Below are 14,747 nucleotides of genomic sequence, written 5' to 3'. Positions count from 1 at the left end.
CCTGCGGCTGTTGATCCGAGTCGACGACGACGACAGGTGCGGACGACTCCGTCTTCGAGGGCGATGTCAATGATGGCGATGATTTCGAGACGACGTCGCCGCCGGCCGACACGCGAACCGGTCGATCCGCGATGGGATCCACGACCGGTTGCTGCTTAACGGTATTCCGATGGCTCCGCTCGCTCTCGATCGCGAAACTCGACAGCCCGAAGCTGTTGTCCGGCACGACGATCCGCAGAGTCGACGATTCCGCCCGCGATGGTACCAACGACGTCGTCTCGGTGCTGTCGCTCTCTCGAGACCTCTCACTCTCTCTCTGCGATGTTGATATTGCCCTCCCAACACCCGTTAACTTGTGCTCCGATTTCTCCGCGTTCCCTGCTTCCATCTCCGCCTCGGTGACTTTCTTCTTTTCGCTGTCCTTCCCAAAATCATTGGTCCTCTGAAGACTTTCGGCGGTCCCGTACGAGACCGTGATCGTTTCGTTCGAGAGTTTCGCATCGATTTCACTCTCCACGATGACCCTCGCCTCAACATCGGATTGCCGCGGTATCTGGGTCGTCGTGCTCACCTCGCTAACGTGGGCCGCGTTTTTTCTCTCTAGCGGGACTCGATCGCGGCTTCCGTCTGCGTGAGCGGACGAGTCGCTACGGTGGAATTTGTCATCCACCGTATTCATCTCGCTCTTTGTTTCCGAGCCACCGATGATACCAGGGCTCGACTCGTTCCCGGGAATAATATTCGACACAACGTCCGCCGTGGGCCTTGGCTTCCGGTAATATAACCCGTTGCCTGAGCTTCTGAACGTATTCTTAATCCTCGATACTTGATTCTTCTCAACCGTCCGGCGTTCTAATGTTTCCAACGCAATATTCATCTCCTCGTTCATAATCTCCTCCATCGGCGTCGCGATCGTTGCGGTGAATCTCTTTGTGGAATATCTTCTGCGCGAGGAAGTCGGATTCGTCGATGTCGTCTCCACGGAGTTATTACTGCTGCTGGTGACGTTCAGCGCATCCGGCTGGAGCTTCTGGCCGAAATAAAGAAACTGCGACATATCTTCCACCGGAATATTACTCTCCACTGGCCGGAAGTGTTTGTACAACGACTCTGGCATCGATACGGTGTTCTTCTTGCGCATTTCTGCGTCTCCCAATTTTTGATTGGTAGCTGGCGTTGAAGCGATCGAAGAAGGTGTCGAAGAGATATTTTCGTTCTTCTCGGTTCTGCGTCTCCCAATTTTTGATTGGTAGCTGGCGTTGAAGCGATCGAAGAAGGTGTCGAAGAGATGTTTTCGTTCTTCTCGGTCGTCAGCGATAGAGATTCGTTTTTAGATGTTTTCGTGGTTCGCGATTCCAACTCTTCTCCCGTCGCGTTGAGATTGATCACAGAAACAATTTTTTCAATCGGCTTCCTTGACGATTGAGGAATTTCCTCTTTCATCGATACCTCCGTTCGAGCGCTTGTAACGTAAATGCCGTTTCTAGTCTCTTGGGTTTCCAGGACGTCTTGAGGATCCTTCGAAACGATGTCGCCAGGTCGTGGCCTACGACTGGAAAGAATCCGGTGAGGCTCATGCAAACGTTGATTCAAAATCTGTCGTCTTCTTGCAGTGAGAATGTTGCGTAGTGTCTGCTCACGTTTAGCCTTTGACGACAACGGTTCCGTGTGTAAGGATGTACGCCCATTACGATGATCCGTGACTGACGCGTCTGCAAACAAAAATGGTTTTTCTGTAAGACATCTTTAATTTCCTCAAATAAATTAATTACAGAAATAGATGATAACTTCATAGATATAAATATTGACGAGTAAAAGGCATGAATTTAATTTTAATGACTCGCGTAAAAATAACTAAAGTTCACAGAATACGTTATATTGCTCATTTGTTACGATAAAATAAAAAAAGATTTTTAGTGGCTTGCAAAAAAGAGAACGAAATAAAATTATAAATACATAGTTTGCAACAATTTTTTTTACTAGTATTCGTTAGATACTACATTGAAGAAATACGTCTTAACGCGATTTCTAAATGTTAACTGATCGCATGTATTAAACGATGATACTATGATGTGTAATTGAAGCAATTATAGATTCTGGTCCGTTTCTACACGGATCCGACGACGGAAAGAGAGAATTTTCTACGGATTAATGCGAATCGCTGTTTGCAATCATCATCCGTCAGAGCGTCTCGGTGAAAACCGGAAGAACATTGACCGCTTCTTCTTCACGCTACACAGCAAATGTAATTAAGTTCTCAATTAGATTTGCGTGCGACGTGCAAAACGAAAAAAATTCTCGCGGAGAGAAGTTCTTCAAGTAACGGTATTCTTCAGAGTCGCGAATGGTTTGGGGATACGAGAGGTTCGGTACCGTTACTTCTCTCACGGTTCCATGTGCCCGACGAGCGTTCCGCTAATAATCGTCTGTCACGATTGTAAAAACGGTCCGAGTCGCGCTCATGAATCCGACATTTCATTTGAGTTCATTCAAAAGCATCTACGGTTAAATGTTTAGCTAGATACACACATACATATGCAGAGAGAGAAAGAGAATAGAGATATAGAGATAGAGAGAGAGAAAGAGAGAGAGAAAGATCTGAAAATAATTTTGTTTCGATCACCAAAATAATATGTAGGATGCTTTTAATTGTCAGAATATCAAAACTTTACAGTGTTGTCATCAACGTTTAAATGTTTCACATAATTATTTTGAAAGTTCAACAATATTGTTTTCAAATCTATATCCAGCTTTTTTATATACTTCAGCAAAATCGTTCTGTCATATACAATTAAATCTTCTAATGAAAAGAAAATTATTAGTTTCTGCCAATAAATTAACTTTCGAAAAAAAATCTCAAATGAGGAAGAATATTAAATTAAATAAGAAATATCAAATAAACATAAATTTCAGTGCAATATTATTATATCGCTGCGTTGATAGAAAAGCAATATATGGTAATTGAAAGCATAATATGAAAAGAAAATAAAGTTAAAAAAATTGTATTCACCATCCTAATTAAAACGTTGTACATAACAATTTACAGTTTTAAAAATGTTCTATTGAAAAATTGGTAATTTTGAGAGATGACACTTTTCCATCAACGCAGCGATGTGTCCATAAACTATTCTTTTTAACTTCGTACTCGAGCGAATTTCTCGTTTCTCTGTACTTATACTCAAGAATTGCTCCTCGCGGTTTTCTCATGGTACAATAACGTCCGCCGACAGCCATATCGTGCAGATAATGGGCGTTGCTCGTTTCGCTTCGCTTCGAAAATTCGTTCGTACTGTAAAATGCCGAAGAACGCACGCCATAATATCTACGTACAAGCATGTTCCGCTGGGGGATCATTAAGAGCTCGTCGGCAAGGATCGAGAGAAGATGCTGCGCGTCACGAATTTATTCTCTCATTGTCCGTAAGCGGGACCGACCCCCAAAGCGGACGCTTCTCGAATCAGTAAAAAATTCGAGAGACGATACAGCTGTAACAAACTTAATTTACAGCGACGTAAAAGCTCGGCTTGCGAGCTCGTTAAAAGGTTCAATAAATGCTATTTCGTGACGGTATGAATTTCTGAATGATTCTAATGCCCCATGAAAAGGCCCCGTGGATTCGAAGATTATCGTGACATACGGCGGTTCGGTTTTCATTTGCGATTCTCACCTAACGCGTTATTCTGTGTTAAAATATTTCCTGCGACTTCGAAGTTATAAATTCGATGCGTTTTGAGAATTTAAAATTTTATAGGATTTGTGACACTATAGAATTTTTTTAAATATATTACTATAATTTCTGAATAGAAAAATTTTTTAGGGATTTTCTGGTAGAAAAGAGCAATAGAAGATGTATAGTTCCTTCTTTCATAAAGTGTATTTAAGTTTTCAGAAATTTTTATTTCGACTCCTTGAGCAATACCTTGATTTTAAAATAATAAGGTATTATTCAAACATGTATCATTTGTTATAACAATAATATAATAAAAAAATATCATTAAGTTGTTTAGAAAAAAAAAGAGTAGAAATATCAAAAAAACATACTTACGAGTTACACATTTTTATCTTTCTAAAATCAGTTATTACATCAAAAATTGCATTTTAAAATTAATCCTATAAAATTTTAATGATTCTAAATATTCAAATTTATTTTTTGGAAAACTTCATTTTTGAGTTGTGTCGTTGTCGAAGTAAATAAACGATATAAAGATCAATTTTTGATTGCTAGAATAATAACTTGTCATCGTGTATACGGTAAGACATTGTAGGCTCGACAACCAATTCAACATTTTAGAGATACATTTCAACGAAACAGATATTCCGAACGTGCAAATCGCGACGTGGAATCCGCCCTGTTGCGGAGCCTGCTTATAAATATACACGAGTATCCCGCCAACCCGAGCTCTGAATAATGCAGTCTGCCTAATCTCAACCGAAATCGCGGGAATTGTCGTCTAACCTTCTACTCTACGCGGAATTTTCATCAGTCTCGAGGAAACATAAAGTACAGAACGTGATAAACAAAAAAAAAACAAAAATCCGAAAATTTCCTACTACATACAATAATTCGAAAAAATATTTGAATCGATGAACAATTTAAAAAATATAATTATATTCTAATATGTTGAATTTTACTACTCATTAAAAAAATTTACTTTAATAGATATTTATTCACAAATAGTACTAGCTGAATATTTACTGAATGTAAATATGTATTTATTTTTGGTACAAAAATCATTAATTCGATTTAAATATTTTTTTTATATTTCATTTTATTTAAATATCATTGTCTTATTTAATAAATATTTATTTATTGAAGGTAAACGTTAACTCAGTACCTACTATTAAAATAAATATTTATCAAAATATTCAAAATTATTAAAAGATTTAGTACATTTTTTCTCAGGGTATGCTATACAAAAAGTACAATGTTATTCTAAAAATTATGCTATTTAGATATAGATCTGAAAATAATTTCATTAGACCATTAAAATAATTATGTAGAATGCTCAAGAGAGTTTCTGGAATGCCAAAACCTTTTGCGATATTGCTCATTATCCTTGAATGTCTTACATAATAATTTTGATCCAACAAGATTATTTTCAGATTTGTGTGTGTACATCTAATTAAATTTGTAAATACTTCATTAAAATAGTTTTGTCTATGTATAAAACACTATTATACTACCCAGATTTCAAGTAGGCAACCATAAAAATCGCGACTGTAAAAGCGCTGTAAAAGCGGGAGAAAGAGATGGATAGAGAGACAAGACTCGCTGTCGCAAGTTCGCCAATTGTCGTCGCGAACGTGACTGCATCGTAATATTTTATGTGGACACGTGTATGAGGAAGGTCAGTGCTGTCTCTGTTCTTGTTCCGCGGGTTCTCGATCCCCTCGAGTCTTGACGGCCACGGACTGACTGGCTGGTTGGCTGGTTGGCTGACTGCCCGAGTGAACTACAATGCGGGCGGCACGTGAGATGACTCTGAGATGTGTCACACACTCGCGGGCTGGACCCACGAAAGCGGACCCCAGATTCGACGTGAGATGCGTGAGTCTGAGCCTCGCGAATCGCGCGTACCGTTTCACTGTCCCACTTTTGTTACGAGGCCCAGGTCGACTCTGTTTTTTTTTCTTATTTTTTACCTTAATGCCTGTTTTATTATCGTAACAAACGCGCGCATCGTGCATCGTGCTGCAATTTTAATAACTTCAACGTAATGCATTCTCACGTCGACGAGCGGCCTTTGTTTGAAGGGAGGAATTATTGCCTGTATAGTTCTATAAAATTATGTGTTCATGCAGTATTCGTGTCGAAGCTCCGATTGCGAGAACGATAAAATAATAGTAGCTGCGTAACAATTGACGTATTTTCCATGAATATATGCTTTAGCTTTATTAACTTCTATTATTCTTCGTTTTTATTATTTCTCAGAAGAGCGTATTTTATACCCGAGGCAGCCTAATAAATCATCGCAATCTTATGAAGTGTTTCAAGTTTTTTAATACTGTATGGATTATCATTGAACGTTAGTTCTTTTACACACTAAATATATCTTAAAATTTGCTTAAATAGTCTATAAATTAACTGAAAATTAATACTTTATTGTTTATCGACAATTCTTTTCAAATATTTCGATTTGTTTATAATCTAAAAAACTAATTTTATCTTTGCAAAAATTGCTTTAATTTTAAATTTATTACAAAATCTCTTAATTTTTATGAAACATATATTCCAATTTTCAGCTATTCAATCATCAGGACGTGCTACAGATTTATTGTTATCCCTCTCTTATCTCATGATTGGTAAAAATTCCCACTGTGCATCTTATACCTACAATATAAAAGCTAGAAAGTCTTAATAAGCATGTCGCGTAGAATTTGCAAGTGAGTCGCGACAGGAAGTAAGTTTCCTGATGCAGTCAGCAGATGTTAGGGAGTAAGGTGGCAATTACGGCTTAAAGTGTCATAATATGTCTGTCTATATGGTGAATATGTCTCTATTACCAGCGTCATTACATAATATCATGGTACGTAAGTTCTAAGATATTCCACGATATTGCCGCGCGACTCGTCGCCTCTTCGTCGGCTTCCGAAACCTAATGCCGCTTAGCTAAGCGCGATCGCAGCAGATAAATATTTCAGGCTTGTAGTCACCCTTACCTGCATGTGTAATGCGATGCGATTTGAACTAAGTATACAGATATTCATACACGCATATGAAAATTGCGCGAAAATATTTGATAGAATATTTTCCAAATGCACTTCTTTTTCACATAATTTTAAAAAACAATTTTTCTAAATCATCCACATATATTATAAAAATGAATTGCGACACTGAAAAAAAATGCTGTTGATTCAATTAAAGTCTATATTACGGGCTGTCACTAACATAAGTAATTGATTTATGTATATTTTTGTTGACATAAAGGCTTGATTATTGAAATAATAATTTATGCCTTTTTATATTAATAAAAATATACGTGAATTAATCATTTATGTTAGTGACAGCCCGTAATATAGACTTTAATTGAATCAATAGCATTTTTTTCTCAGTAGATTAATAAAAGTATTATACAATCCGTTTTTTAAAAATATTTTTAGTAATACTAAATTCATAATAATTTTTTACTTGCTTGATAAGAGAGATAATCTATCTGAAAGTCTTTATATACATTTATTTTTTTCTCAGAAAATAAATAACAAGTATCTACACAATCTTAGTCATAAAGCAGACCCATAAAAATAGGCGTAAATGTTTTATCTAATGTGAAAATACAAAAATAGTTTTATTAAAAAATAATATTTATTTTTGTAAGAATTTTTTTTAGTTCTCCTTTAGCTTTTATTACCTCCAGTATTCTTTTGAGAGTATAAATTAAAGGTGCTTTATACTTAAGACCAAGGCAAGACTCAATTCTAAAGTAAGTTCTAAAATTTAATTTTATATTTATATTATAGAGATATAACTGAATTTCTTTTTCGAGTACCTTAAAAAATTGCTGTTAAGAATTATTTAAAGCAGTATTTCATTTCTATATGTATAGTCCGGTGCACTAAGAACGATCAGAACGCGTCTTAAGGTTGTATTCTTCTTCTTCTTAGAGGAGCAGTTCTCCAATGAGACCTGCTCTCTGAGCCTTCACAATTTATACGTCCCGTTTCGAGGGGGTCGCTTTGTTGACCGGATTTTTAGGGTCGCGCTAGTCCCTCGTGTTGAAGATAACCCTCCGGGTTGCTTCGTATCTGTGAATATTATCTGCGGCTTTATTCACGGAACCTTGGCCTCGGAGATGATCTCGATGTCACGAGGTCTCGCGCAATGGCTCAATATTACGATATACCCGCGAGCATTTGGTCTCTCCAGATCGATGATATAAAAAGAAAAGGACAGAGTCACGATTGATTGGTACTTTGATATACCGATTTGCTAACAAATAATAATTCATTTAAAATTATTTAATTTAAAATTACTTCTCAATTGTCATTAAAATTTATTAAAATAATAATGTGATTATATTAACTTAATAAATAGAACTGGCAATAAAGTATTTGCTTATAATAAAATAATGAGCTAATTTTAATTTCATATTTTACATCATCATTCTGAAATACAGTTAATTGAAAATTACAACCGTAAGATTAGTAATTGCATGTCGCCTGCCGGGCATCGACACTTCTGCAAAAGTATTACGCGAAGCGGCGGTTACAAAAGCGTATCTCACATAATAGCTAGCTTAACCGCGCTAGAATAATCTGTAATGAGCGTAACAGTATGCTACCCAACTTGCAAATCAGGAAAAGTTGAGCGGAATGAAAGCGGAAATGAGAATCGAAGATCTCATAAGATCCAGCCAGACAAACAGGCGCAGAATCCGCAAACGATGCGATAAGATCTCGTCAGTTTCTTAAACTGCGCAGGCCAGTAAACTACTTCAACTATAATATTTGACTTTTCTCTTTTCCTTTCGTATAATTATTTTAAGAAAGCTACACGCTCTGTACATTTTCTATTATCGTTACCGGAATTTAATTCAGCTACATTTCTATTAACCCGACGGCGCTACAGTATTAGATATTAAAGGAGCAATGGTAATCCAATCCCTCTTCGCTTAAATAACATTTTGTTATTTGTATTTCATGTGAAAATGTAAATTAATCTATTTTTATGGTTTAAAGTAAATAACGTTCATATTAATACACCCACTTAGTAAATAATAAATTGAATTTAAGTCAAATTTAATACATTTTCTCGAGCTAAATTGTTTAACTTTATTGTTTTAGTTAAATTAATGATATATATACTGAATAGGAGCAGTGGCGACTTATACAAATAATTAAAAATAATTCAAACTGTGAATGTAATTTGACATTATGAATTTATAACAGTATATATGTATGATTTTATCAAATTGAAATATGAGTATAAAGAGAAAAAATTATATATTGTATTTGGTATTAACTTCGTCAGATGCTCATGGAGATATGATTGCGCGATGGAAATAGAGCGTTTCGATAAAACAAAAAAAACATCAAAATGAATTCTAGTCGGACGCACGAAGTAGCTCGTGGCGAGCGTGAAGCTATTGTCCGCCCGGCATTGTCCACGCCATTCATCACCAGTAGTCGAAACGTTCGCAATCGCGGGTACCCTTATGTAACCGTTTCATACGGCATCGTCCGTTCCGGCAATTTGATGCAATCAAGGCCCGCGAGTTTAATGAATACACGGTAATAATCCGGAAAAAGTGCGCGCGGTCTGCGTTGGTTGCGAGCGGCAGCCGGTCGGATGCAACGTCCAGAGGAGAAGCAGGAAGTCGCCAAGCATATTCCCTTCTCTCTTGTCGGGTGGACACGACAAAGAGGATCGTTCTCTGCCCACGCTTCCGCTACCACGCGACGACAAATCTCCTTAATCCGGCGTGATCAATGATCTACACGGAAGCCCCGAGGAACGCAAGCATGCACTCTCCTTCTGCCTCTCGCATGCAGCTGCAAATTGCGTTGCACCCTTGCGCGAATACGAGGGACGACATCGAACGAGGCGACGATTATTCAACACTCGGTCGGACGCGCCTTGTCTCGTCTTGCAGTGGATGCATAATGGTTCATCGATGAATTCTTGTAAATTGAAATTTATTTCCCAGCGGGAGAAACCGGTCTAAATCGAGGACTTTAACAAGTTTTATTATTCAGCGCTAATGTAAAATATTACACCCATATTTTCTTTTCCTAATGGAAGCGACAAGCAGTAATTAAAAAATGCCACATTAAAGTGTTTTACAAATGTACGTTTTACAAACGTATAAAATATATTATGAAAGTATAAAGAGAAAATATTTTTAAAAAGTAAATTAAAAATTATTAGTTACGATAAATTTTGCTTCACAAATTATTGCAAATAACAAAATTACTATAATTTTAAACAAGTTAAAAATAGATAGAGGAAGATATGTTTTATTTTATTTTATGTAAGGTATCGTTCATCTCTTCGGGAACGTATTACTCGCACGAGTCGAGAATGTAGCATAAATGATTACGAGTTTACGACGTGGAACGTCGAACTCACTCGCAGCAAGGTCCCATTATTTAAAGCTAGTCAGATATCATCTGCAGGGAGAGTCGTCTTCTGATCCGTGAAGGCGTACACAGTCACGGCGAGCCACAATACGTCGCGATGCGAGACCGAAATAATTTTATCGATCGGCCGATTTCTCGATTCGAGTCACCGATCTGTCTCGGGCAGTTTGTCTTGCCGTTGGCGACAAACCTCGTAACAATGATAATTACAAATTGTCAGTTTTGATCGACGTAATGAATGATTTATAAAATCCCCGACAACGCACGTAATGATCCTCGTGGCTATTTGCGGCCGAAAATTCGCTCGTTCATTCACCGCGAATTAAATAAAGCGGAACCGACCGCATTAAAAGGATAATCGATGTGACGTGCATGTTCAGCTGATGCAGTCGCTTAGTCACAGTGACGATAATTATCTCTCGCTTGAATTTATTGTCGTTATTATCGCAAATGGCACTTTACCGTCGTTATGATGATTAAATTGCTGCGACTAACGAATTTGGATAATTAGAATTTAGATGACAACGATAAATAACGCGTTTTTCGAGAATCAATAATTATGCTATTCTAATCGTAGATGCGCAATAACGATGAAGCTATAATGATGCGAATCAAACGACCGCATCCGGGTCAAAATGTTATTTTTTAACGAGGCCGTCACGATCTCGAGATGATCGATTATTCTTTTTAACGCATCAATTGAGATTAAGAGAAGCGGGCCTTAATTTCTTCATGGACGAATTTTTTCCTATCCTTCGAGACTTAAAGATGTATGTCACGTCTTAAAGTATTATCAAGAATATAAACATTTCATAGATTATTCTATTATTACAACTGAATATTTGTGTAAAATTTGAGTACAATTCTCTTATTGGTTTAAAAGTTACTTAATTTTTTTGTTTGCCTTGATTCTTATATAAAATCGCATTTTGTATTTATTTGAAAATTTGATAAGGATTACGAATTAAATATAATTTTGAAATTTTTTATACATACTAAAATTATATTTTGTATTTATTTGAAAATTTGATAAGGATTACGAATTAAATATAATTTTGAAATTTTTTATACATACTACTAAAATTCTAATAAATATTCATGCAAAAGTTTATTTGAATCCACTTACTCATTTAAAAGTTATTTACTTAAAACTTCAAAAAATAGAGTCATTTTTTACTGCATAAAATCATTATAAATCAAATTATTTAATGAAACAAGTTTTTTACTGATGTTAGCTGATTTTTTTAATGATACTTTTAACTGATATTGTGTACAGTTAAAAGAGCTTCAATCATCTTCCTACTTCCAGCCGGTCATAAACCTGGAGTCATCCGAAAGAATGACAGAACGGTTGTTTCATAGATTAATTTGATCGACAAGCTATCGCGATCGCGTTGAATTATCTTCTGTACCGATCGATAGTACGCAACGACGCGTGTTAGGTAACTGCCTGTCAATTCTTGCCTTAACATAGTCTCGTATTACCATAAAAAGGCAGACCATTGTTGCTTATTCTATGAAGAAGCCTATGCGAGATGTATGTTCGTGATATTCATTATTTATAAACGATTCCTCTCAACTCCCTCTCTCTAGCGTAATTTTATTATTTCAACGAGAATAATTAGTATAGCAATATCCAAACATATTATTGTTTAAATGACAAATATTTTCATTCGTATAAAAATAAATTAATTATGAGCGAATATTGCAAGAGATAAATAACTAATTATCGATACGTAGTTGTACAACGATATAACTTGAGGAGATTCGAGATTCGATGCGTCTTCTCTGGCGAGAGTTTCTGTGGAATCGTAATGCAGTCACGTCTGTGTACAAATGATTTGTTTTATGAAGCATACATCCGTTTCCGTCAATGATCCGCGATGAGAGTACGGAGGACACTCCGGTCATTGAACACGCATAATCCCGCGATAATTATGTAACGGATCACCATCTCGACAGCGATCATCGACCGACTGAGAGTCAGAGCTCTCGAAATGTTTAACAGATCCCGTTAAAGAATTAAGTATATTTAGTACATACATTAACAATAAGTCGCGAAAAGAATTACATGAAAGGAATGCTACGACTCGACTCCTTTTCTCTTGAGTTTTATAACATGGTAATGTAATTAGATCTCCAATTACTAACTACAAGCCGTCATTCAACCAAACATTCAAACAAACGAAGTATCCAATCAATAATGATTGCGTTCAGCAGAAAAAGCAACTTTACAACTATTGTAAAAATCTTTAATATGATTGGTCTTGCCCTTAGTCCCTCACTGGATCTAAATATATAAATCAATCATATTGAAAAATTTTACAACAGTTGCAAAGCTGCTTTCTTTGCTAAACGCAGTCATTGTAAGATTGAAGCAGAATTTAAACATGATTTATAACATTGTACATTAGGATTACTTCAGTAAAATTAACATTTATAATATGTTAAATTAACACATACATTCATTTTTTTTTCTCCATTTATTTCAAAATTTATGTTTATAAATGTAAAAACTACATTATTTATGTTATTTGTTCATTTACTCATGAATTGTATTATTTTAATACTAAAAAATCGTAAATATTAATTTAACACAAAATATTCACAATATAACATAATCACATTACCTACGTTAAATTAACGCTGAAATAAATTAAAATTCAATACAAAAATTTTAACAAGGATCGGTCTCACAAATACAAAATGTTTTTTTACTGTATAATGTTATATCGGATGAATCTTGACAATTAGTTAAAAGTCGTTAAGCTCGCTTTATGTAGCAATTATATAAATAAAAACTCAGTCTTTTTTCAATAATAAACACTCTAATGATCGCGATTGTATCATAGATTGTATCATATTGAAACTAATATACAAACATCTTTATGTGCATATGTCGATTGAAGTACAAATAATATTTTTACATAACCAAATAAAAACTTTCACATTCTCACGTATTGTCAGAGAACATACATCATGTAAAGACAGTTTTGCTACTCAGGTATACTATTGGTAAATCTGCTTGTAATTAGAAGCCAGTTCTCAATTATCCTATAATCACGTTAGAGGAAGTTACATATACGTAACACTTAAACGCTCATAATTGCAGAGTCACGTGATTGATTGCTGTATTTGACAGCATGATGATACAGGAGGCGATTGGGCAAAATTCACAGGTGACGAGCGAGGAAAGACGCGCCGCTTCCTGGACCATGATCTCTCGTGCCGATCGATCGGAGGGTCACGGTCATCCCCGACGCATTTCGCATAAATCATTTGCGGCGCGAACACGCGCGCGATTAATCTAGATAGTGCTCACACACACGCACACGCAACTCATACGCGATTACGCGTACATCGAAAATCGTATCGAGCGCGGTCGATCGATTGCATAATGCCGATGTTCCATTAAATCGCGCGCGGATCGATCCCGCAAGTGGGAGACGCAAGTGCACTTTCGGAGTTGCGGTTGCAGCCCGAGAATACATAAGAGATTACGCGAGAAGGAACAATAAGAGCTTCACGATGGAACCATTTTGCGGGACCGTTTTTCAATTATTCGCGTCGCGTACATCACGGATCTTCCGGTATTGGGTCCATACAATTCTATGCCGCACGATTCTCGAGCGAATTTTACAATCAATCGGCAATGATGTATTTTTCTTACGCGCGACGTTCCCGAAGAAATGATAGCGATGATGAAACGGGAATTACGACGATTACGCGCTTATTGCCTGAAGGAATCTTCCGGTATCATCATATCAAACTCACGCGTACGGTTATGTATTGAAGACATTATCGTGCATCGTTCCGTTACGTAAGATCTTCAGGAACGCACAATGGAGCTCCTCGATGTTCCATTAAATCGTATGCAGATCTCGGGGCAACAATGGAACGCGGACGGGCGAATCGAGACTCGTAAAAAGTAGCCGACCGCATCCCGAAACGCTTCCTGGATCGAAATGCGATCGCGTCGATGCGATTTCGGAGAGAAGAGAGATTAGCATATTTTTGTAAGTGAGGGTATCGATCGTGCAAAAAACGAGTGCAAAATATATCAAAAATATATAATTACTTGTATTATCACTCTTGAGATAATTAAGGTTTATCAGCAAATGTAAAAAAATATGTTAAATAATTATAAAAAATGTAATTTTTTTTATGTGTATATTTTTCACTTTAATACTACACAGTAAAAAAGAAAATGTTAATTTTAACATTTTTTACATGTAGGATCCCAGGAGATCCACTCTAAATTTTAAGTGAAAGTAACTCATTCGTCTTGTGTCATTTATTAACGAACTAGTAATGTTAAATAATTGACACAATACTTTACATTTATATTTGTTATTTTGACTTTAGGGATGATTTAAAACTAACATGTAAAATAAGTAGAGTACATAGAAGAGTAGTTGCAGTAACTCGTAAGAAAATGTTAATAAAACATTTTTGTTCGTATAATGTGAATGAAAAAATTCTTAGATATTAAATTGACTTTGAGATATATAGATTAATTGAAACAATTGTATTAAAAACACTCAAAATAATATTCTATTTTTAATTGACATACGCAATTGTTAAGTTAGAAAGGTGACATGAATCTAACACATCAAAATGTTAGAAAAATAATAACATATCAGTTGTATGTTGATTTTACATTGAAGTAA

The 14,747-nt window shown here is 36.1% G+C and overlaps 1 protein-coding gene across 1 annotated transcript in view; it reads right to left on the bottom strand.

The window, feature by feature from the left end:
- The window catches only part of LOC108764806 (mucin-4), a 62,220-nt gene that overhangs the window by 20,826 nt on the left and 26,647 nt on the right, over positions 1-14,747 (bottom strand). Inside the window, exons 2-3 of the mRNA XM_018513195.1 lie at positions 1,361-1,712; positions 6-1,253 (exon numbers count right to left, since the gene is read on the bottom strand). Coding sequence (XP_018368697.1) covers positions 6-1,253; positions 1,361-1,712 — 1,600 coding nt within the window. The remainder of the gene's footprint in view (positions 1-5; positions 1,254-1,360; positions 1,713-14,747) is intronic.

This window comes from Trachymyrmex cornetzi, unplaced genomic scaffold (genome assembly GCF_001594075.2).
Source record: "Trachymyrmex cornetzi isolate Tcor2-1 unplaced genomic scaffold, Tcor1.1 scaffold454, whole genome shotgun sequence".
Lineage (NCBI taxonomy): Eukaryota > Metazoa > Arthropoda > Insecta > Hymenoptera > Formicidae > Trachymyrmex > Trachymyrmex cornetzi.
This window is presented reverse-complemented; position numbering and strand designations above follow the sequence as displayed.